Raw genomic sequence first — 24,846 nt, forward strand, 5'->3', positions numbered from 1 at the left:
ATGGGCCTTCAGGGTCACTCAGAAACAGTTCCTTTAAAATAAAAGAATATGACTGTCAGGGGTGTTTGTGGCCACATGTGCTCACCCGGCTGGTGAGGAACTCGGTACCTGCTTCTTCCTAGCTCAGCCCATCTTCTCAAATCACGTGTGCTACTCTAAGAACTGCTAAGGGGGCATCCTGTGTTCCGGTTTTAGTCCAGGGAATAATGACTCCTGTTCTTGGCACTCAAGGCAGGAACTGACTGGAGATAGAACACTGAGTGGTGTTTCCACCATGGATTTGGCCTCATTCTTTATTCCCCCCAACTTTTTTTTTTTTTTAAGAGTTTTATTAGCAACTAATCAAGATGCTTTTTTTCCCCCCCCGGTACGCGGGCCTGTCACTGCTGTGGCCTCTCCCATTGCGGAGCACAGGCCCCGGATGCGCAGGCTCAGCGGCCATGGCTCACGGGCCCAGCCGCTCCGCGGCATGTGGGATCCTCCTGGACTGGGGCACGGACCCGCGTCCCCTGCGTCGGCAGGCGGACTCTCAACCACTGCGCCACCAGGGAAGCCCAGTGTTTGGTTTTTGTGTTTAATCTTTTTTTGTTTAGAACAGCTCGTGTGCTTGTGCGCACACGAGTGCACACACCCGCCACTACCACTCTTTCCCCCTCTGTACCCATGATACTGACCTTTTGAGGAGCCCAGGCTATCGTCTTGTGTACTTACTTTCTCACAGTCTGGATGTATCTGATTGTTTTGTCAAGGTGACATTCCCGTATTTCCTTAAACTGGAACTTAAGTCTTCTAACATTAAAAAAAAAAAAGTAAAAATAAACAAGTGAAACTAAGTTTACTAATGTATTCTATCTAAAGCAGTAAATTCAAACTACTGTAGTTTTAACAAGTAATTAATGTAGAAGTTATGGATATATTTTACATTTTTTATAGTAAGCCTTGGAAAGCTGGTGTGTGTTTTTCTTTTTTTTTTTTTAACATCATTGTTCTTTGGATATATACAAATTAAAACCAGAATGACCAAAATAAAAATAGTAGCGCCATCAAATGTTGGTGAGGAAGCAGAGGCATTGGATCATAATTTTGGGAAAATATACCAGACAAGTGAAAATTACGTTCACACAAAAACCTGTACGGTAATTTTAATAGCAGATTTATACTTAATAGTCTCAAACTAGAAACAACCCAGATGTCCTTTGAATGGTGAATGGTTAAGCAACCTGTAATAAGTACTTCATACCATGAAATACTAAGGGAAAAAAAGGAACAAACTAGTGATAATACGCAAGAACTTGGATGAATCTGAGGAAATTATGATGAGTAAAGAAAGCAAGCAAGCCAATGTCAAAAAGTTACATGTTGTATGATGCTATTTATATAACATGCTTGAAGTTACCAAGATAGAGAAGGGAAGAACAGATTAGCGGCCGCCGGGGGTTAGCAGTGGGGTGGGGGAGGGAACAAGAGAGAAGTGGGTAGAGCTGTAAACGGTCGCAGCAGGATCTGTGTGGTGACAGTATTTTATATTGACTGTGATGGTAGACGCCTGAAGCGCACGTGTTGAAATAGCATAGAACTAAAGATAAACACGCACACACTTCTCATGTTTTACAGACCTCACTCAGATTAGGTCAGGTCACGTGCACAGCAGCCACGTGTGGCAGTGATGAGTGGGCAGCACAGCTCTAGAGGTGTGATTGGATTTGGGTTAAATGTTCTTTATTTTTTGAATTAAAGATGCTCCCTACTGCATCTCATCATGTCCCACTATGAGATGCTAACCGTGATCCTGTGTCGAAGGCATTGACTGCCAGGTTTGCCCATGGTGAGGGGTCCTGCCCTCCGCAGGCACCGAGCAAGCACCCTGTTCCCCGCAAGCCTCCCCTCATGGCGTTAGAATGATGGCCTCTTTCTCGATGCTGGTGGTCACATCAGGTTCGGGTTCGGTCTCCTTTGTTCGTGCTGTAAATATAATAAACGTTAACCTTCAAGTGTAAACAATTTAGGGCCCAGGATTATTCACGTGAGAGCAGGTGAAAGAATGCGTGACTCAGCGCGTGTTTATTGGGCGGCTGTCAGGAGCGCGACCCTGACGCCCTCTTCCATTCGCATGGATGATGAGAACCCACACAGGGAAAGAGGTTAGTTGACACCTTTAAAAATACAACGTAATTCCAATCATGGTCTGTTTTATTACTTGCAAACCTTTGTTTTCTTGCAGAGTTGTAAATGAAGAATAACCAAGTTCTCATCTCCAATTTTTTTTTTCTTTAAATGAAAACAGGTGTCCACAAGAGAAGCCAACACCAGGGACCTGATGATATTTACCTGGATGACCTAAAGGCACTAGAACCTGAGGTTGCAGCTCTCTATTTCCCCAAAAGGTAGTGGGTTTTATATTGAAGCGTGGGCAGCTCTGAAATATTCTCGATGTTTCTAGAGCAAAGCATTCTGTCTGAGAAAAAGGAGCAAGGGGATGGTATCCTTTAGCTAAGTTGGATGATTGCTTCAGATTTTGGAAAATTCAGAAATTGTGCATGTGTTGTTTTGACTATAGTGATTTGAAACTAATAATTTACCTATTTATGAAAAAATTTTCAATACAGTAAGAAGGTAAGGTGCACTAGTGAAGCCTACCTAAGGGCCTAACAGTGGACCTGACTTCAGTTTAGCACCTCCTGTTCATTAGCATTTGTTTCCTTTACTATGTGTTTTAAAGGTAAAATATCTTTGTTTAGAGCTGCTTTACAAAGGAGGCCTTCACTCTTCAGTGAGTCTCCACTTGCAGTCCTGGGTCTGGTGGGGCCCCTTTCCAGGGCCTGTGCACCCCTGGAGCTCAGCTCTCAGCACGCCCTGGCACCCCCTCCCCCTTCTTCTCCATGACTCTCACCTTGGAATAACACTGAGATCTCAGCAGGGATAGACTTGCGCTGTTTTCCCAAGGTCACTTCCATTCTTGGGGAAATTCCATGATAATTATCTATGATTATAAAAAACAATTTACTTTTCTCGTGAGAAGTATGGCTTGAATATGCTGAGCCATAGTCACACATAATTAAAGATTTTTAGGTAAATTATTGAAAAGCATGTCTTAAGTTTTTATTTAAAATAGAAAGATGGGATTGAAAAGAGGATACTTAAATTTTTACAGATATTTTTGGAAGGTCCTTAAAACTCCTTCCTAGCTTTCTGCCCTACATTTGTCTCCAAGTATCCACTTCTTTTGAAGTAATAGCCGGGTTTTTAAGGTGAGAGAACTGAAAACTGGTCCTTTTTTTTTTCCAATAAGAAAGTTAAAATGTAAGCTGTCTTAAAATTATCTCTTTGTTTCCAATCTCCCAGTCCTTAATCATTTATTTACACTGGGATTCCTAAGACAGATTCCTTAGTTTCCCTTTTAAAAATTGGGGAAGCGTGACTACTGCAGTGGCCTCCCTGGGCTGTTATAACTTCACCGTCTGGGACCGTTGCCATTCACCAAGCAGGCCTCTTACCTCAGAAGCTGGTTGTTTCTTGAGACATTCATAAACATTTAGAGACAGTGAGATTATTGAAATGCTCGTAAGCATTTGTTTTATCATCGTGACCATTGCCGTCTTGACTGAATAGCCAGTATTTGTAATTAGAGCTCAACTTTACCCTAAATCACATCAGTCTCATGGGTTTGGTGGCCTGTTGAGTCAGGTGGGTCCTCTGTATGTAAGTGGTGGCGTCGGTGAGGGTCACACCAGCTGCTCTGACTGATAAAAACTCAAGACCTTGGTGGCTTGACCACAGCAGTTTATTTCTTGCTCACGTGATGCTGTTCTAGTGCTGGTGTTTGGTGGGAGGCCTTGCACACGGGCTCAGGAGCGCAAGCTCCTTCCATCCTGAGACTCCACCACGCCCTCCGGGGCCTCAATGGGGAGAGGAGAGGATCACACGGGGCAGTTTGTTCAGGGGCCCAGCTTGGGGACAACGCAGCACACGCCTTCTGTCCACATGGACAGCTCAGTCATCTGGTCAGGTGGCCACACGTGACTGCAGGGGGACCTAGCCATGTGCCTAGGAGGTTGAAGACAAGGGTGTTTGTGTTTTACCCCAGGGGTCGGCCTGCACTGGGACCCCAGCATAACAGCAGGTTTTGCTGCTTTAAGTGGCTTTGGCTTTTTCACCATTTCCAGTGAGGAACACATTCTGTTGATCCGATTGATCTCAGTATTGTGATATGTGTGTACATTGCTCTTAGGAGAGAGAATTCCCCAAAACCTGATATCCCAAAACCTAAGGTTTTCTTCAGAGGCTCAAATACAAAACATGATCGTGTTCGAAACTGCTTTCTATTTATGACATATCTGTACGCTGCTGCAACCTACTGTTCAAATTTCAGATTTGTTCCTGACGATCATATAACTTCACTGGATAGCGTACATTCACATACTGGCTTTCTTTAAAAAAAAAAAAGTAAAAGAATTTGAAAATTCTAGAACAGTATTTCAATGTGACATTGAAATAGAGCAGTAAGCATTCATGACTAAGAGACTTACGGCGTCATTTCCTTGGGTTTTTTTGTCTCAAACTTATGCTCCATTACAGAAAGTTTCCTTTAGGATCAGCTTCTAAGACCTAGCTTTTGTGCCTTATTTAGAAAAGTGAAAATATTGAATACCCTCGACTTTGGTTCTGGCGCTCACTAGTGTAAGAACAGCTTATTTCTAGTTTCTCAGTACATTTCTTTCTTGAGGTGTGTCTAGGCTCCTGAGAATTTTCACTTGGTTAATTTCTGTGTTGTATTTTGTGAAGTAACATGATTTAGAAAAGCCTTGTTTGTAAAAGTAATACAACCTTGGACTACAGCCTTTTCTACAGGATATATATCGCACTGCAGCCTTTCTAGGAAGTTAAGATCAAAAGGTGTTCAAACATCAGATTTTTCTTAATTACTCTGTCATTTTCATCATACAGATGTAAATAAATGCTTATAACTCTTATGCCCCTTTAAGTCAACACGTCCATCTTTGAACAGTTTGCATTATTGTGAATGACGGTGGCGACGTTTGTGACGTGTTCACTGTGTTCAGTTAATTCCTCAGCAGTGCTGTTAGGTTATTTCAGTGTCACCTGTGATAGGCTTCTCAACACTCCCTAAGGAAAGCCGCGTCCGATGGCAGGTCAGCCGGCTTCTGTTCACAGCGCCCAGGGAGCCCTGTGGTTGGGAAGCTGGGAACGCGGGCAGCTGTGTTAAGGCCATGCTTTCCTCCCGCAGCGAGTCGGAGCCCGGCTCCAGGCAGTGGCCCGAGTCCGACACGCTCTCTGGCTCCCAGTCCCCACAGTCTGTGGGCAGCGCGGCCGCCGACAGCGGCACCGAGTGCCTCTCGGACTCTGCCATGGACTTGCCCGACGTAACCCTGTCCCTCTGCGGGGGCCTCAGTGAGAACGGAGAGATTTCTAAAGGTAGGCCAGCAGCCACTCCTGCCCTGCTGAGAAAGCAGCCTCGAGCCGTTGTGGGAATCCAGCTCGCGGGGTCTTGTGCAGGTAACCAGGGTCCGCCTTTGCTGTCGGACTCTTGGCCCTTCACTTAGGTACCTCGTGTTGGGGTACAGGTAAGTGGGTGGGAGAGGGCACATGTCTGGGGCCAAGGTCTCGGGCGGCCCGCCTGCTGGGCGACCGGGGTCAGCGCAGCTCTGGCCACCTTCTCTTCTGTAAGGTTGTTGGAAGAATAGTTGTGGGACTGGGGCCTGGCTGCCCCGAGCCTGAGACAGGAGAGGAGGGCCTGAGGCTGCCAAAATTGATTGTCTTCTGAGTAGATGGATGTTTCTGGCTAAAGGTAGAAGGGGTTACTTTCTGTCTCATCTTGAGAGTTGGCGCAGGAGAGTAAAGGTGCTCAAGACAAGACAAGGGAGCTGCTTAGCGGGGCCGGTTCAGACGACTCTGCTGTGGCTTGAGCAGCCGTGTGTACGTCTGTCCCAAGTTATTTGGCCTTTCTGGTTTTCCCTCCTTTTGTAAACTGAACTCTTCTTAATGTTTTCTCAGTTTGGCTAGTGGCCCTTGATTGACTTTCCTCTAAGGAAAGATTTTCTTTTTACAACTAACATCATCCTTCATCTTCTGCATGTGGCAGGCCAGGCACTCTGAGCTTCACGTCTGTGCTTCCCTGAATCTTCTTCTTAGCATCACAGGGTGATCACTGTGCCTCTTTTCCACCTCTTAATTCTATTTGTTTGTTTTACTTTTTGCTAGAAATTAAGAGCGTGTTATTATGGCCAGTGGTTCCTTCTAGGGACAAAGTTAAATAGGTCACATTTTAATTATAATCCTCATAAGCCTTCACTTTAAAAAATATAGGTGGAGGAGGGGATATACAATTTATGTAAACTATAAAATTTATACTTAAAAAGAATATTGTTCACTTAGGTAGAGTTTGTCATTGGGGGAGGCAGAAACGGCAAGTAAAAGTAATAAATACACAGATTGCCAGGAGGAACATCCCCAGGGAGAATTGTCTCTGTTGGCCTGCATTAGAGTGCAGGGTTGCGATCAGCATACAGAAATTCATGCACAGTTCTCGTTTATTCTGCAAAAGCTTGGGATTTATTTCTTGACGAGACCCTACGCCAAATTCTGGTGTGTGTTTGGTTTTTATCCTCCAAGCACTGTAAAATGTTTTGATTGTTTTTTCTAACGTAGCTTGTACTTGTGCACTTAATGCTGTGAGACCCCCACGAGTATTCCCCAGGTATGCAGCCTCTCCTGCTTAGAAGAATGAAGCTCACAGTTTTCACTGGTTATGGAGTGGAGTGTGTGCGCATCTGTGCCTTCGTATCTTCCTCCCTCTCGCCACATCTGTAATCTATTTTCCTAGGAGTCCTGGTTTATCCCTTTCTCCCATTTTTCTTTGTTTGGTTGGTTGGTTTTTGGTTTTGTTTTTTCCCATCTGCGGGAGGAGTGGTAGCAGAGGGGGAGTAGAAAAGAAGTGTTCTTTCTTGTCCTGGGGAAAAAAAAACCTCAAGTGTCTGACATTTGCTTTTGATGCATATAGAAAAGTTAGTTGGTGGGTTTTTTGTTTGTTTGTTTTAAAGGACTTTTTTTAATCTTATAGTCCCTTCAATGTAGGTAGTATTGTGATAATCTCATATCGGTATTTATTTATGTAATCTCTAACCAAATGGATAATTTTTGTTTTACACTGCAGAGAAATTTATGGAGCATATCATTACTTACCATGAATTTGCAGAAAACCCTGGACTTATAGACAATCCCAACCTTGTAATACGGATATATAACCGGTAAGTACTCTTGCTTTTGTAATTATTAAATACTCTTGCAGGTTTTTTTCCCCAAGTGCTGTTTTTAACCATTACAGTCTTTCTCGCTATAAAATATGACATTTCATATAAACGAGCTAATGGGCAGTTGAGTGACTTTGAAGTGAAGGTAAAGCCTCAGCTTTATTTTCAAATGAGGTGTTGAAATGCTACTGTTTTATATTGGGTGGACCAAAAAGTGCCTTCAGTTTTTTAAGTAAAATTAAAGGCACATTTTTCATTTTCACCAAGAACTTTATTGAACAACGTATTCACCCTTTTGTTCCACTACCTTCTGCCATTTTTCAGGCAACTTCGTAATTCCATCTTCCCAAAACTTTTTATCTTTTTTGAGCAAAGAACTCTTCCAGGTGCCTTTTGCAGTCTTCCAGGGAATTGAAATTTTCTTCCATTAAGAGGATTTTGTAAAGACCTAAATAAATGGAAATCCGAAGGTGCAATGTCTTGTGAATATGGCAGATGAATCAGAACTTCCCAGCCAAGCTGTAACAGTTTTTGCCGGTCATCAAAGAAACATGCGGTCTTGTGTTACCCTGATGGAAGATTACACGTTTTCTGTTGACTAATTCTGGTCGCTTTTCGTCAAGTGCCGCTTTCAGTTGGTCTAATTGGGAGAGGTACTTGGAATTAATCATTTGGTTTTCCGGAAGGAGCTCATAATAGAGGACTCCCTTCCAACCCCACCACATATACAACATCACCTTCTTTGGATGAAGACTGGCCTTTGGTGTGGTTGGTGGTGGTTCATTTCGCTTGCCCCACGCTCTCTTCCATTCCACATTGTTGTACAGTATCCACTTTTCATCGCCCATCACAATTTGCTTTAAAAACGGAACGTTTTCATTACATTTCAATAGAGAATCACATGCAGAAATATGGTCAAGAAGGTTTTTTTCCCTTAACTTATGTGGAACCCAAACATCAAAGTGATTCACATAACCAGGCTGGTGCAGATGATTTTCATACTCATATTTTGAGTATGTCAGCTATCTCCCATGTGGTATAACGTTGATTGTTCTCAATTATGGTTTTGGTTTGATCGCTGTCAACTTCAGCTGGTCTACCCTGACTGTGGAGCATCATCCAGTGAAAATCTCCAGCACGAAACTTCACAAACCACTTTTGAAACGTTCAATCAGTCACAACACCTTCTCCATACACTGCACAAATCTTTTTGTGCATTTCAGTTGCATTTTTACCTTTCTTGAAATCATAAAGCATAGTATGCTGACAATATTACCTTTTTCTTCCATCTTCAGTGTTAAAATGGCTACGCAAAAATTCACCAATTTATGGGCTTCCCTGGTGGCGCAGTGGTTGAGTCCACCTGCCGATGCAGGGGACACGGGTTCGTGCTCCGGTCCGGGAAGATCCCACATGCCACGGAGTGGCTGGGCCCGTGACCCATGGCCACTGAGCCTGCGCGTCTGGAGCCTATGCTCCGCAACGGGAGAGGCCACAGCAGTGAGGCCTGCGTACTGCCAAAAAAACCCCACCAATTTTGATGTCTTTCTTTCTTTTAAATTTATTTATTTATTTATTTTTGGTTGCATTGGGTCTTCGTTGCTGCGTGCGGGCTTTCTCTAGTTGCGGCGAGTGGGGGCTACTCTTTGTTGTGGTGTGTGGGCTTCTCATTGCGGTGGCTTCTCATTGCGAAGCATGGGCTCTAGGTGCGCGGGCTTCAGTAGTTGTGGCTCACGAGCTCTAGAGCGCAGGCTCAGTAGTTGTGGCGCATGGACTTAGTTGCTCCGCAGCATGTGGGATCTTCCTGGACCAGGGATTGAACCCGTGTCCCCTGCATTGGCAGGCGGGTGCTTAACCACTGCACCACCAGGGAAGCCCCATAAGTCTTTTTTTTAATGCATGCTGATGTGACACCTGTCACAATACAATCTAACAAAATTGTTTCAAATGAAGTTAAAGACAACTGAGTGCTACTAGAGCCATCCTGCGGAAAAAACCGAGCAAACCTTTTGGCCTACCCAGTACATTGTGCTGCTTCTCTGCTCAGAGAAGTTTGGCTTGAAGCAAAGATTACTTATGTGGCAAGCAACTGAGCTGATCATCTTTTCATTGAAGAGAATAAGGCATTTTATGTGGTATTTCTCCCTCCCACCCTCTCCTCTCTTGTGTGACGGTCTTGCACGGTTTTACTCTCACAGTTACTACAACTGGGCGTTGGCGGCTCCCATGATCCTCAGCTTGCAGGTCTTCCAGAAGAGCTTACCTAAGGTGAGATCCTCCACTGTTTGTTGCCCCCTCGGAGGTATCTACAGCATGTAGTGCTTCGAAAAATCCGGATGTGCATATTTCTAAACTGGGTACTGTTCAGTTTTATTTAATATTCTAAAATTAATATTGTCACTCAAATTATCTCATACCCCAAAGTGTAGGAAATTAGCTGGGCTGCCATATCTTTGCCATTTTTACTAGATATTTATACCGGTTTCTGATGGTATATGAAGGTTGAGAGGTTTTACTAATTGTTAGTTAAATATAGAAGAAATGAAAACATTTCCTCCCATTAATATGGAAAGAAGCAGCAAGAAGAGGGTATGTGGCCACCAGAAGCGTGGCATCGGTGTGATTCATTCAGCTTGTGGTTAAAAAGTCTGTTATGTAGAACACGAAGCTTTGCTTTGAATCTGTCCACCAAGATGACATCATCAGCCTAGCTGGTCCTCATAACTCATGAGAACCACATTTCCCAAGGGTAGAGAAATGAGAGCAGGCTGCCTGCCAGCCCCTAAGAGGGCTGCTCCTACGTAGCCAGACCACCCAATCTCATACCACAGGACTGCCACAAAAGAGGACACTGTCCATCTTTCAGAGGAGTCTGGGAGGTGTGGAAAGCGTTGCTCACCATCCTACACGTTAATGGTTGAAAGGAGTCGAGTGCCTTGTGACTGACAGATGGCTTGACTCACCTGTGTTCATTGTTTTCAGGCCACAGTTGAGTCCTGGGTCAAAGATAAGATGCCAAAGAAATCTGGTCGCTGGTGGTTTTGGCGTAAGAGAGAGAGCATAACCAAACAGGTAACTGAGCTGGAGGTAATCCTTTCCATGGGCTGAAAAGAAGTGAATCTTTGGTTTATTCAAAAAAAACCTTTTTGCCAAGCACAAGTCAAGTTGGGCCACATAATGCTCTTTTAATAATAGTAGTCACTGTGTTTGAACAGTTACGTGTGCAGGTCTCATGCTAGGTGCTTCACATGCATTACCTCTCACCTTTACTACAGCCCAGCAGTGTAGGTGTTTGGATTCCTGTTTTACAGGTGAGGAAGCTGGAGCACAAGGAGGTGATGTAGCTTGACCGAGGGCACGTAACTGGTGAGGGCTGGAGCTGGGCTGTGACCTGAAGTCTGCCCCAAGAGCTGATGCCGTTTCCACCGTGCTGTGTCACCGGGTGGAAGCCAGAGCTTGCCACCTTCCCCCACTGGAGAGAGGGGCATCAGTCCCCTCTGTTCTGCAGGTCCAGCATCCCTGCCGTGGACCTAGTCGTATTATACTGTGTGACTGAGCTGGTGCTCTCTCAACAATTCCTGCCCCTGACTTTGTGGCGACAGCTCTTTGCACAAACAGCATATGACTCCTCTCTCAGGTTTCTGTCCTTTTGGCTCAAGCTAGAGGAAGTTTGTTTCTTAAGCGTTTTTAAGTTGCGCATTCAGAAAGCGGTTTTGCTCGTTCCTGGAGCGCTGCTGATGGACCTCTGCTGTCCGTAGGGGAGAGCTGCACACTGTCACTGTTATCTTGCCGTTCCAGCTGCCAGAGGCCAAGGAAGGGAAATCGGAGGTGCCGCCGCCCATCGACCGGCCGTCGAGTGCGAAGGAGCCGGCCAGTGGCAGGTGGGGGCCCCCGGTCTCTCCAGGCTCCCCCGCCTTGGCCATTGCATTCAAGCTGATGTTGGCCGTTTTGTTTAATTCTTAGTCAGAAATGTCTTTGTCCTTTGGACGTGCGTGACAGTCAGTGGCTTCCTTCTGCAGATGATAACTTCCGCTTTTCTTTTAAAAATATCATCAGCTTCAGGGCTTCCCTGGCGGTCCAGTGTTAGGACTCAGCACTGTCACTGCTGGGGCCCCGGGTTCAGTCCCTGGTCAGGGAACCAAGATCCCGCAAGCCATGCCGTGTAGCATGGCTGTGTGTGTGTGTGTGTACACACTGTATCATCAGCTTACAGTAAATATACTCCTCACTGCTTCCTGAATACCTTGCTCCTGTCCTGGAGCCGTGGACTCGGATGCCCTGAAATGCAGGCCTTTGGGAAGCAGATCTTGTGGACTTGTGAGATGTGCTGTCCCTGGTGCCCTGCTCCCTGGCTGTCAGGCACAGCAGGGGAGACGTAACAGGATCTGAGTTGGGCGTGGGTCCCTTTCTTTCTTGGAAGGAGTGGAGCCGCCTTGGACATGTGGATTGGCTGCCCCGAGGGGAGGCGCCACGACATACCCCATTCTTGTTTCTCACACCGTTTCTTGCTCCATCAGGTTCTTTTCTCTTCCCATTCTCTAAACACTTGGGTTTATCTATCTTCTTGCTCTTTACCTTCTTCTTTTGAGAGGACTGTATAAAATCTTGTTAGTTTCTTAAATCACTAAGAAAGATTCTAAAGATTTGTATCTTTAGAAACATACGTATCCTTTTCAACAAGAATCAGCGGGCCTAGTAGCATTCACTGGTTGGAGCAGAAAATGGCCAGTCACAGTGGGAGAGTAACCGCCGGCCAGTTGTAGAGGGAGGAGGAATACGCAGGTGTGGGCCCTGGCTCTGGGGGACGGCTCCTCCTGGAATGGGTTTGGGACCTCCTTCTCTTCTTGATCCTGAATGAAAAGCTGTCGTCTGTAAAACGCTCCGCTGCCTCTTCAGTAACGGGGTTGTGTTGAACAGGCCGGCTGAGGAAGACTCATCGAGTGACGAGGGGTCCCAGGAGCTGGAAGAAGCCATCCAAGTGGACCCCATCCCTGCGGAGCCGCCGAGCCACAGCAGCACCACCTCCTATAAGAAGTCTCTTCGTCTGTCCTCAGACCAGATCGTGAGTTGCATGTGGTCTGGGTGGATCCAGGTCACGTGAGCTCAGTAACTGTTTAACTCGACGGGTCTCCTCTCCTGTCCACCTGGCCCCAAGCCTTACACACGCGGCCCAGCGTGTGGTGGTGGAAATGCTCACCTGCGTCCGGGAGAGCAGCGTCCCTCACACCGGGACCACCTGAGGACCTGCAGCACGCTTCTTCCTCCTCCACCCCCGGGCCTCCCACCTCCGTGTCTGGGAGTGAACCAGGGCATCTGTGTTCTCAGCCTGTTTCCAGGATGAATCTTACACGTCTGGCCTGGCACTAGGCCACACACTGTCTTTTAGGAGCCACACCATAGGGAAATGACATTTTCTTACTTAGATGCAGTTTCCCCCTTCCTGTTTATTTCCCACTCCCTGACTTCCACCCATTTTCAATATGAAATTGTCCTCCTGTGCTCCAGGGCAGTCCCGGGTACAGAGGAGAAAAGGTTGGCGGGGGGGCGGGGTGGGTTGTGATCAGAAAAGTGCCTGGCACCTAACACATGGTTCAGGCAGTGGCTCGTGTGAGCCACGGGCGCAGCCCTGGGCCGTCCTCCCTGAGCTGGGGTCCCAAAACGCTGCTGCTGGTTTGGGGAATGTTCAGATTCTGTTCCAAAACTGTTTTCCACTGATTTTCTTTGTTTTTTTTTTTTTTTTAACAGTTACTATGTCTTGTGTATTTCTGTCCATTCTTTCTGTGTTCACACACACACACACACACACACACTCTTACATATTTAAGAGGCTGGGATCCTTTTTCACGTAACGTTGTGTCATAAGCAATTTCTCTGACCACATATTCCTGGAAAGTGTGACTTAACTGTTGCATGTAATTCCATCAAAGTGATGTTCTATTAATTTTCAAATCTCTGATTTTGTTTATTCTTATACTTTTTATAAAAGGCAAAACTGAAGCTCCAAGACGGCCCAAATGACGTCGTGTTTAGCATTACAACCCAGTATCAAGGCACCTGCCGCTGTGCGGGGACCATTTACCTGTGGGACTGGAACGACAAGGTCATCATTTCTGACATCGACGGGACGATAACCAAGTAAGCAGGAGCCTTGGGGTGACAGGGAAGGGCGCCCAGCTCAGTGTGTGGTGGGGGGGTGGGTCCCTCACCTGGGCAACCAGCCACCATCAGGAGAGTTTTTTTTTTTTTTTTTTTTTTTTTCGGTACGCGGGCCTCTCACTGTTGTGGCCTCTCCCGTTGCGGAGCACAGGCTCCGGACGCGCAGGCTCAGCGGCCATGGCTCACGGGCCCAGCCGCTCCGCGGCATATGGGATCCTCCCAGACCGGGGCACGAACCCGTATCCCCTGCATCGGCAGGCGGACTCTCAACCACTGCGCCACCAGGGAGGCCCCGAGAGTTTTTAAACTATACACACTGAGACGTCCTGAGTGCGGTCCCCACAGAGTCGTCTTATGGAGGGAGGAAATAGGTGGGACCATACAGACGTAACGTCAAAAATAACACTTGGGGAATTCCCTGGAGGCCCAGTGGTTATGAGTGCGGTGGCCCAGGTTCAGTCCCTGGTTGGGGAACTGAGATCCCGCAAGCCGTGCAGCGCAGCCAAAAAAAAAAATACTAATGATAACTTCGGGGAGGGTTTAGTTACTTGGTCTCCAAATTCTGGTATGGGGGGAAGAAGAAGCTGTTGAGATTAGGGAGGAGAAAAACAGGATGTGTGGTGGTCCGTTCCCTCATGTCTAATTGCCCTTCTGGAAGCTCCTGGCGGGGTCCGTGTCTCCTGTGCACAGGCCAAGGAAACCGCCTTTGGGGATTGTCCCTCCACCCCTCCCCCATCCGGCAGCTGCTGGCAGCTCGTATTTAACTAAATAGGTGAACACTTGGCTTTACATGCTTGATTCCTGATACCTTTTTCTGTTTCTGCCCTCTTAGGTCTGATGCTTTAGGACAGATCCTTCCACAGCTGGGTAAAGACTGGACTCATCAGGGTATCGCAAAGCTCTACCATGCCATCAATGAGTAGGTATCCCGACCCACGTGTCTGGTGAGCTAGAATTTTGCTTGAACTATAGAAAAAGAGTGTTCATCAGCCAGTCCACAGAAATCTTGTTCATGATCCAGCTATTCCCGCTCTCCTTTCCCACCCCTTCCTAGAGCCTCACGCAGGGGAAAGTGTGAGCCGCCGTCTGTGGGACAGGAGCTCTGTGCCTGGCATGGTATGCGTTGTTATGCATGTTAACCTCGTCATCTTGTTTTCACAGGGCTGTGGGCTGTAGGCACTGCCTGTGTCTATAATCATAGCTGTACTTGGGGGTTTTAGCTGTAATTTAACAAGAGAGCCAATTTTCAGTTTTGGTTTTTTGAGTATTTTTAATTGTATTTCTTTAAGTAGGTAATACACGCATGCATGGGGTAATCAGTTTACCATGGGGTCCTCTCTGTCAGAGTACTTTTTTTGTGCTTTTTGTGAGAAAATAGTGCCGTGGCCTTTGTGGGATCCCAATACCTATGAGTTAAGTTGATCTGCAGAATTACAGTGTCTTGAGCACAAGTTGAAAATGTCACAATATGAAAATTATGAGTATGTCAGTTACCCAGGTAAAGTTTTGCTCCTTGTTTTATAGAATGATTTGCATTCTGGAAATCGCCTATATAAGTAAAATCCTTTGTATCTTTCATCTATAGCAGATTGTTTAAAGATAACCTCAAATTTTTGTCTGTTTTGTAATTTGGCTTCCATGGACCAGATGCTGAAGCTATATCATTACTTGTAAATTTAGCGTAATCCCTAGTTGCATGTACCTCCATTTTCCCCCCATGGTGTTTTTGATGGAATGGTGAGATCTTTATAATCCTAACAATTTTTCTATTAAATTTAAGAATTTGATTTTCATAGTAAATGAGAGGAACTTTATTTGGACCTTTAAAAAGAAAAACGCATTTTCCCCCCTTTAGCCAAAGCACACGGGCTAAACAGGACGCGTTCTCTTTCAGGAATGGCTACAAGTTCCTATACTGCTCCGCCCGCGCCATCGGCATGGCCGACATGACCCGCGGCTACTTGCACTGGGTCAACGACAAGGGCACAATCCTGCCCCGCGGCCCCCTGATGCTGTCCCCCAGCAGCCTGTTCTCCGCCTTCCACAGGTGCCTCTGTGTGCGTATGCGTGCGTGTGCGTGCACCTGCGCGCACACGGGGGCCTGACGAGACTGTATCTGTTGCAGAGCTTCTGCATCTTGGTTCCGTATTGTTCTAACTCACACATAGCTCACCTGGTCTGTGTTGGACACAGTTGAGAAGTCAGGTTGGCAAAGAAGGAGAAAGATACTGGTTATGAAGAATTAAAAAAATTGGGTGGTTGTGAGCACTATAAAATCTTTTTAGGACCACATACCAAGGAAAACTACCATTTTGGATTTGGTGATTATATTTGTATTTTCTTCTCCTAGGGAAGTAATAGAAAAGAAACCAGAGAAGTTCAAAATTGAGTGTCTAAATGATATCAAGAATCTCTTTGCCCCGTCTAAGCAGCCCTTCTATGCGGCCTTTGGAAACCGTCCAAATGTAAGTGTGTCTTCTGGGCTACATATTCGGATGTGGTGTGTGAAACTCAGAGGAGTGTACTTTTAGGGTATAGCCCTGTGTTAATTCTCAGACCAGTTGTAGAGGCACAATGAATGTCTGTTCTGCTGAGTAGGCTTTCACTTTATCTGTTGTAAATTTTCTCCAGCGGTTGGGAAGGGCCTGTCGGTGGAGATGTGCCCCAGAATGTAGGTGTGTGACAAAGGGCACGCCCTCTGTCTCTGTGGCTTCAATTCCATTTCCTCAAGCAGTTCCGACTCGTGTTCTGAGTGATTCTAAGCCGAGTCTTGGATTCGCCCCAGAACCAGGTCTCGAGGGCCCCCCTTGATTACCATTTCCCTTCTCCTGCTCCGGGCCCCCTGGTGTCTCCGAGGCGCCCAAGTTTTCTGGCTTCCCGAGCGCCCTCTGCGGTGGCTACGCTCTTTGTGTCTGTCTAAAGCTTGGCTCCAGTGGCAAAGCTACACCACGCCAGCTCCACGTGATTGCCGTACACAGTCTCCTGTCGAGGCGATTTTCTGGTTCACAGGAACCGCAGGACCATGTCCTCATTTCTTCTCTCTGTAATCACCCTGCCCCATGTTTTCTGCTGCAGGATGTCTACGCTTACACACAAGTTGGAGTTCCAGACTGCAGGATCTTCACCGTGAACCCCAAGGGTGAGCTGATACAAGAAAGGACCAAAGGAAACAAGTCATCGTAAGTGCGTTCCCACTTCTCAGCCTGGAGCCCTTGCAGCCAGGGGCCAAGAATCAGAACTGCACCTGCCTTTGGAGGCTTTCCCCTCTGCCGGGGTGTCTTCTCCTCTGCCGTAGCTGTTGGGGGGGTTGCTGAGGGGCCTAGACTTTGAAGAGGGCAGCGGTGCCCTGAGAAGGAGGCCTGTCTGGGATCCTTCCCATCTGTGGAATCTGAGTAACTGGCTGCACAACCTAGAGTCTGTGCTCTCAGATCAACTGATGAATAACAGTTGCTGTGCTTTCTCCCCACTTCCTTCTGCCAGGTATCACAGACTGAGCGAGCTCGTGGAACACGTGTTCCCGCTTCTCAACAAGGAACAGAATTCCGCCTTTCCGTGCCCGGAGTTCAGCTCCTTCTGCTACTGGCGAGACCCGATCCCTGAGGTGGACCTGGACGACCTGGCCTGAGGCCGCACCTCCAGCGGGAGGCCCTCCGTCACTCGCCTCGCAGCAAGGGAAGGTGACCAGCCCTTCTGCTGGACAGAGGACATGGGGTCCCCTCCCGGTCACAGGTGTGGGACAAGATGTGCTGACAGTTGGGCACCAGCAGGGTCGGGAAAGCTGCTGGGGCTGGAACCGCCTTCCCCCTTCCCCCTCCCGGGCCCTGAGGGGCTGCTGTTTGGTGCCGCGGCCGGAGCCCCGAGGGGAGCTCAGGCCTGAGGCCGGAGGGCTGGGCTCCTATCACTGGCCTGTCCTCCCACACGCCCTGTGTTGTATGCTGGGTGCTCCTTTAATTGCTTGATTTAAAAAGAAGAAAAAAGCTAAGAGTGGACCAAAACGTTGCACAAAGTAAAGTGTTCTAATTTCCACTGGGCAGTTGAGAGTGTTTCTCTCTCAAAAGGAGGGCTTTCTTCAGGGGATCAGGGTCCAGTTGGTGATGTTGGTCCAAACTGCCTGTGCACATTTCTTCTGTGGCTCCTCCCTCCCTGCTCCACGGAAACGGGACGCTTGCTTGGGCCCCCAGGGTGACAAACGTGGGCTTCGGGGGAACATAAGGTCCTTCTATCATTGCCTTCTCACCTGTGGCTATTCCACGGTGGGGACCCGAACTGAGGTGTCGTGTCTCGGACTGGCAGGAAGGAGCAGGTCTTGCAGAACGTAGGTGATGCCCGTAAGAGCCGTCCTAGCAGCAGGAGTTGGTTAAACAGCAAGGAACAGCTCTGTTCTCAGGGAGGCCTTGGAAATGCAGATGGGCACTTGTGACGGGTCCTGGGAAGGGTCCTTTCTCCGTCCCCCTGCCTGCAGCCCAGTGTCCCAGCCTGGTTGTGATGAGCTGTTGTCGGACCCGAGCAGGCCGTCCCAGGGAAGGGGGGTTCTGTCCACAAGCCTCTGCAGAGCTGTGAGCACGAGCCTGCAGAGGTGAGGCTGGGTGTGGACAGTCCCCTTGGTGTTAAAATCGAGAGAACTGTTAGACAGGAGCTCTCCTGGGGCCAGCAGGGCCCACACACAGCCGTGCGTTGGGTGAGAGAGCAGTGGGCAGGTTCCAGAGCGGAGGGCGGGCGCCTGATGGGAGCAATGCAGAGCAGTGCAGGCATGGCCCCCAGCCCCCACGGTTTCCTTTCCCACCTGTGCTTTCCCTGTGCTGGTCTGGCAGGGGCGCCCTTCCTTGTAGTTTGCTCCACCGAAATAATAGCTGATCTAGAGCTGGGGAAATGGGGGCGGTTATTTTCCAGATTGGAGAGTTGAGAGTCCCTGACTCAGCTGAGCCGTGTTTCCCAGTGCCGCTGGGTGCAGGGACGATGGCGCAGTCCCCGGAACGCAGCTCTCAGTGGCAGAGGCTGGCGGAGCCACACGCTTCCTCCGGTGCAGACCGTCCCACCGTAACTAGCTCGAGGCCTCATCATTTAAAGCATTCATTTGTGTACAGCAGGTCAGGGAAAGTAGGTTGTGCTTGTATGAAGTTCTGCCCAGTTAGTGAAATCAGTTCCTCGTACGGTGGCCCTGCAGTTCTTCACCTCATAGGTGCCATCGGCCTGTTGCCCCACGTTTGCTTTAGGCAGTTACCCTGAGCTTCGTAGGGCTTTGCTGTGTGCGGTACGGAAATCTTGATAACACACCTTCTGTAGTCCTTTGTTGGCTGTCCTTTAAAGAGTTTCTGACTAGACACTTCCTTTTTCTCGATGAGCTCTTCTCTCTGGACACAGGGGCATCTTAGAGGGTCGAACCTGGGAACCCAGGTCTCCCGGCCCTGCACTGAGGGTGGCTGACCCCTCTGCCTGGGGGGCCATCGGCACTAGACTTGGACATTTTGTCACCGCAGATTGATCCAGTGGGTACATATGCTAATTAACCTGAGTCATTTTCCTTAAAGGAGTCCCTCTTGCTGAAAGTAGATAATTACTATTACTATAGTGTTAAGAAAGTATTAAGTTTGTGCTGAAAACCCATTGCCATTTGGTACAAATGACATGTGTTCTTTCTGTGAAAGAGAGATGCCCTCGAGTGTGTTTGTACACAGACCCTTCTGACGGGAGCTAATGAAGGAGCAGCAGCCTCTCGCTGCTTTCGGGGACGGGCAACATCACAGCGGGGGTGGGCCGAGGTGGACTGGGCTCTTCTAATCGCTCTCTCCGCTGCTCCACTGGTGAAATGGCCGTGGCCCCTTTCCCTCTTTCCAGTCCAACCTGACTTGAATATCTGCCTTGGTGTCCGCGTGCTGAAGCTTGTATGGCTCTAGTGTTGACATCTGTATCTCTGCAGGGCATACGAAGTGCACGCGTGGGCCCAGAGCATGCAGACTTGGCCCACGTGTCAGTATCGTGTTTGCTGTGCTTTAAAACATCTGCATAGTTTTCAACTGGAAAAAGAAAAAACTTACTAGTGTGATATCATGAAATGAAAGCTGTTGACAATCTAGGAACAAGAGCCAGCTAACCAGCCGGAAAGTACTCGTGCCTTTGGCCGCACATGGCCCTTCTGGAGTGTGTCCTTGAAGCTGCAGGCAAGACCTGAAGAAATGGGCAGAGAGTAAACTCTCATGTTTTGCAAGTTGGTGAAAACAGACTCCCAGGGAATTTTATCATCTTTTCAAGTATCATCATAGTTACTCTGGGAAGCCTTGTTTTCCTCTGTTTTAGAGAATGCTGGGTTTAATGAAACTGGTTAAAGATTGAGTTTTTGTTTAAAGTAAGTGCTCTTTCCAGGTGAAAACTACTTTTCTGGTTTGTTTTAAAAGTAAGAAAGGGAAGGGAAACCTTTACTCTTTTCATTTAATCATTACGTTCAGTCTGTGATGACATATTTGATTATTAGGCACAGCAGTGTCACTAACAAGTTTTTCAAGCTGTCAGAACTTAATTGTAGACGTCAGTTCAGTACTTAGTTTATGGCGAAGACAACCGTCTTAGGATAAATGGCTCATTTTGGTGCAGTGTTTGATGTTCAAAACAAAATGTTAAAACAATAAACAAACGTAAACTGAATGCATCTGACTTTCTCCTTCAGAGGATGTTAAATCCTCTTCTCTAAACTCTTGCCAGAAATTGAGAATTTCCATAAATTAGCATTTTGATCTTTGCTGACACTTAAATTTGTGTATAGAAAGGACTTCGTTTTTGGTGCTTGTTTTTATAAAACCTGACTCCAGAGTGAGGCTACACCCACAGGAACTAACCTCTCTTGCTTTGTAGGTTCTGCCAGGCAGTGATCCATTCATACATATGTGATTTCTAGGGGAGTCTCCCTGGCACCCTCAGGCTGCTTCCCCCACCCCTCAGCCCTTCAGGGGTCCCCTGAGCGCCTTGCATTAAACCCTTCCTCTGGGTGAATACTACTTAGCCGTCCTGATGTTTTCATCAGCTGTTAGGAGAGTCAAAGTGGTCTTGGATCAAAAACCACATCCCCCATATTATGTTATTTGAGTATCTTTATCCCCCAGACGGCTCGAGAGTGCGCCTCCGCCTCCACGTGGGGAAGCTGCCGCTTTCTGCTTGTTGGCCTCGAGAAGCAACAGAGTGGGCTGGGCGAGAGGTGGGGGGGTGGGGAGGGAGCCGCGGCTCTGTGGGGTGTGCTCCGTGAGAGAAGGGAAGAGCTCAGACAGGGAGGTTGATGATCAGGAACTGGAACTGGCTGCCAGCGCTTGGGCAGGAGCGTGCCGAGAGCCCGTCTCCACCGTGGCCCCGCTGCGCCACTGGACTCTACGCTGTCCTTCCCTGATGATGGGATGGGACAGGGACAGCGCACGTGGATGTTTAGGAAGTGGGTGTGGATGCGTGTAAAGCCACGTTTCACATGTCTCTGATCACGAATACGTCTTTTAAACTGTGAGAAATAACTCAAGGTGATAGGGTCACTGAGAAAGGTTAATGCACTAACACGGCAGTGACGTCAAATGAAGTTTGCACTGATTTGCGGTCTTCACCACTGGTCATCTTTCGTTGTTTTTCACCATTTAGGCGTGAGGCCACTTGCTGATATTAGATGTGGGGGCAGAACGGCCCAGTCCTGTCTCTGCTGCTCTCGGGGCGGGGGGGGGGCGCCCTGACCTTCTTCTCAGCAACCCCTTGTTTCAGAAGTTGTAACCTTGTGCCTGATCGGAGTCCAGGAGCCTGGTCCACACATCTCACTCCCAGGCTCACAGCGCCGGGCCACTGATGTCTGGAGGAGCTGCCCGAGCCTCCCAGCCTGAGCCCAGCCCAGCTTGCTTCTCTCTGTGCAAGAGGACATCCGTTCCCTTCTACAGACGCTGACTCCTGTGAACCACGGTCCAGCTTTCATCCCATTGAAGTCAACGCAGGACCTGCTGCCGTTGTGGATAGAGAGCGGAACTTCTCCGCTGTCAATATATGAGTCAGGATGCACCGGCAGAGGGGGTGTTCCCCTTGCTGCTCTGAGCACCGACCGTGGAGTGGAGGAGGGTAATTCTCTACCTTCTGTCGGCTCCCTGCCTTTCCGGCTATTGAGCGTTTGTCCCCTTTGGCACCAGGTAAGGTCTTTAAAGGGGGTGTGAGGTGGAGAGGGCATGTGCTCACTGGGTTTTCCTGAAAATGCTCCACTGCAGTGGGGTTCTTCCCATGAGTCATTTCTAGGAAGTCACTGCTAGCCAATTCCCCAGCTGTAGAAATGGGGCAGGCGTGCTGGCCCACTCCCATGCCCCGGACAGAGAGGCCCCACCTTCCATTCTTGGCCCCTTCACCCTAGCTGGTGGAGGGGGTGAGGGAGAAGGCTGGCCTCTCTGTCCACTGGCCGCCCTGGGCTCTCATTTGCAAGCAGTCCTAGAAAAAGCATTCTTACAGCATAAGAGTACCTTGGTGGCTTGATGTCAGCCAAGGAAACCTGTTTCTATTGTCCACATCTTTCCCTGGGGCTCTGGGGGACTTGCCTCCCCCCAGTGGCACTTGGTTGGCCAACAGGTTTTACCAACCTGATTAGCAAAGACCACGCGGAGCTAAGGGTTTGGTGTGGCTGCCGGTAGAGGAGGGAGGGGCCTGGGCTTCCCGGGAACAGAGCGTGCTGTCCACGGGAGGAGGAGTCCTGCTCTCCTCAGATGACCTCGGTGTTCAGCGTGGTCGGTTTTGTGTTGGGCCTCTTGTTGCCTGGGAGCTCAGGAGTCCTTACAGCTGCATCTGCTGTGAGCTGGGCAGCTGCGGGTTCAATGTAAATGTCCAGCACCCCCTGGAGGAGCCCCCTTTTCAGCTGTCGGGCTCACATGGGGACTCTGACCTCCAAGCACATCTAGTCTGTCTGTCTTTACAAGCCAAGAACCACCCCCAAGTGCACAGCGTGGATGCTGAGGGATAACAGTTGCATGGTTGAGATGAATTTACTCAAGCTTACCTTCTGCAGCCATTAAAGTCATTTACTGTAGTTTGCTTTTCAGCAGCAGCTCTCAATCCAGAAGGCACCAGACTGAACTGGAAGTGTTTTACATCTTTATTGACACTCCCTGTCTTTGCACTTAAGTCGTACATGTCATTCAAGGAGCCCAACAAGCCACATGACAGTCTCTCCTGTGTCCCTCTCAGCCAGGCAAACCCGGGGTGGGGGGGTTGGCGAGCCAAACCTGGGACAGCCCACTGTCCACCCTAGGTCTGTGGTGGCACGTGCCACTTCAGTGTTTAAACTCTTCTCCCACGTGCAGGGTGAGTGAGGACAGAAGCAGCTGGCGACAACTGGGCTCCCGTAAAGCCTGGCCACTGGTGCCAGTACTGCCTCCTCTCAGCGGCTCGTCCTTCTCCAGCAGCAGGGCGTGATCCCACCGGGCAGCAGTTGGAGCCTCTGCGGTCAGCACCCTATAGGCCCAGCACAGGCCCCTCGGAGAGAGCTCAGGCCACGGCAGAGCCAGAGGTGGGAGCTGGGAGACGCAGGGGGAGGAGCCGGCGGGCAGGCAGGGACGCTTCCGACTCTTAGGCGCCATGGCCACGTTAGCCCGTGGTTTACTCGCTGCCTTGGCAGCCAGGCGTGGCCTTTACCTGGGGGAGGTGGTGGGGCGTCTGCAGGGAACTGGACCAGTGCTCCAGTTACACACACACACGCTGAATACATTAAAGCTGCCGAGTTCCCACAACTCCTTCCCCTTCCCTTGCCCGGCCACCTCAGAGGTGGGACAGGAAAGGATATAAGAAAACCCCACTAAACGTGGAGTACATTTCGTCAAAGTCTGTGTGAGCCAACCTGCCCCCGGTCACCACGATGTTGACGCCGTCCCCTGCCTTCAAGTGCACGATAAGGTGGAACGCCCCCGGGCCCCCACAAGTGTGCACAGCCCCCTGGGGCCGGTGGTATTCCAGGAATTCTCTCTTGTAGCCGGCGGTGTGCAGCTGTGCCACGCTGGCGTTGGCGACCGAAAGGACGGCTTCCACATACGTGTCCCTCTCGGGGGTGAGCGTGGCCGTGATCAGGTAGCGCCCGTCGTACGGAGCTGTGAAGACCCCTGGGAGGAGGAAAGCAGACACCGGTGTTCACGTGACACCATCACAGCCTTTTGCAACAAGCTGACAGTTAACCCGGGTGAAGGCAGACCAGCCTCTGGGTTTGCCCTGGGTGGCCTGGGTTTGGGCTCAAAGTCCTGCTCAGCCTCCCCATGGGAGGTAGGCGCACTCAGGGGCGCAGCCCCTCTGCATACTAAATCCACCCAACGACAGTGACAGTCCCCTTGGCTCACTCTGCTCTCGGCACTGACCTGGTCCTCGCTGCAGACCCAGCAGCAGCCTGAGGGAAAACTGGCCCTTTACTGTGCATACTGGCCTGTTCCCCCTCACCCAGGTTTTATCGGTAGGAAGCGGCCACGCCGATCCTGGCTGCCTCTGGGGAGTTTTCTCTGTCACTGAAAGCACCTCGAGGCCAACTTAGAATCGACCTTACGGGCACAATATCCACAAAACGCCTTAGCTGCCTTCTGGGGGGGCAGGACCAAAAAAATCCCCACAAGGTCGGTCATTAACGCAGGAAGAAGAGAGCCAGGGATGCAGCCACAGCCAGCCTTCCTCCGGTGGAAGAGCCAGGCTCCCTGCTGCACCAGTACCCAAGTGGCATCCACGCGCAGCCAGAAGCGAGCTGGTATTTAGACACACGCTCTGGGGCTGGGGAGGCAGGGGAAGGGCTGGTCGGAGTCGGGGGGATAAGGTTCGCAGATGTTGCCCATTTGCAAAGCAGCAGCACATGGGCCCACAGCCAGACCCAGTGCTGGCAGGAGTGGCCACTGCCCAAGGGCTCTGGGGAGGGGGCCAGACATGGACCACTGGCCACGGGCTGAGAGCTGAGAAGGAATCTAAGGGGCCTGAGTCTTCAACCTGCCCTGAAACGTGCCAGGCCGCCCAGCTCCCTTGCCCAGCTCTCATCAGTAATTTAGAGCCTGGGGACAGACAGGCCCCAGCACTCTGGGCACATGGCCGGCGTCTGCTCAGTCATGCAGAACTCCCTTTACTGAAGACCTGGAGAGAGCATGGTTCTGGGCATCCTGGGAACAGGAGAGAAATGTAGGTCACAGTCCCTGTGTGCTGAGAGCACCTGGCCTGTCGGCGTGGACAAGCTGTCCCCATAGCCAGGGGCTGCGTGGAGTGAGGGCCCCGGGGGAAGCCCGACTTGAGCACAAAGCGAAGCAGCCTTCTCACACCCCCGCCTCCAAGGCCATTAAAAACAGAGTGTGATGCCGAGCTTCGTGCCCATGGGCCTGGAGGCCAGGAGCCCTGTTTTTCCACGCTCTGCAGTTCATTCACTCTGATGCTGGCTAAAACCCAAGGCCCGCGGTCCTGAGACCCGGGGCCA

General features: G+C 49.4%; 2 protein-coding genes across 2 annotated transcripts in view; one reads left to right on the forward strand and one right to left on the reverse strand.

Moving 5' to 3' along the window:
* The window catches only part of LPIN2 (lipin 2), a 56,344-nt gene extending 38,894 nt beyond the window's left edge, over positions 1 to 17,450 (forward strand). The window contains exons 7-20 of the mRNA XM_082640599.1: positions 1,986 to 2,141; positions 2,285 to 2,384; positions 5,246 to 5,433; positions 7,172 to 7,265; positions 9,467 to 9,536; positions 10,251 to 10,340; positions 11,067 to 11,149; positions 12,186 to 12,330; positions 13,255 to 13,403; positions 14,257 to 14,343; positions 15,319 to 15,471; positions 15,775 to 15,889; positions 16,500 to 16,603; positions 16,905 to 17,450. Coding sequence (XP_082496725.1) covers positions 1,986 to 2,141; positions 2,285 to 2,384; positions 5,246 to 5,433; positions 7,172 to 7,265; positions 9,467 to 9,536; positions 10,251 to 10,340; positions 11,067 to 11,149; positions 12,186 to 12,330; positions 13,255 to 13,403; positions 14,257 to 14,343; positions 15,319 to 15,471; positions 15,775 to 15,889; positions 16,500 to 16,603; positions 16,905 to 17,049 — 1,679 coding nt within the window. The 3' untranslated portion in view covers positions 17,050 to 17,450. The remainder of the gene's footprint in view (positions 1 to 1,985; positions 2,142 to 2,284; positions 2,385 to 5,245; positions 5,434 to 7,171; positions 7,266 to 9,466; positions 9,537 to 10,250; positions 10,341 to 11,066; positions 11,150 to 12,185; positions 12,331 to 13,254; positions 13,404 to 14,256; positions 14,344 to 15,318; positions 15,472 to 15,774; positions 15,890 to 16,499; positions 16,604 to 16,904) is intronic.
* A 2,716-nt stretch (positions 17,451 to 20,166) lies between these two features.
* The window catches only part of EMILIN2 (elastin microfibril interfacer 2), a gene marked incomplete at its 5' end in the record, with an annotated part of 52,906 nt that continues 48,226 nt past the window's right edge, over positions 20,167 to 24,846 (reverse strand). Inside the window, one exon of the mRNA XM_082640412.1 lies at positions 20,167 to 23,512. Coding sequence (XP_082496538.1) covers positions 23,175 to 23,512 — 338 coding nt within the window. The 3' untranslated portion in view covers positions 20,167 to 23,174. The remainder of the gene's footprint in view (positions 23,513 to 24,846) is intronic.

This window comes from Mesoplodon mirus, assembly GCF_964341445.2.
Source record: "Mesoplodon mirus genome assembly, chromosome: 13".
NCBI classification, from domain to species: Eukaryota; Metazoa; Chordata; class Mammalia; order Artiodactyla; family Ziphiidae; genus Mesoplodon; species Mesoplodon mirus.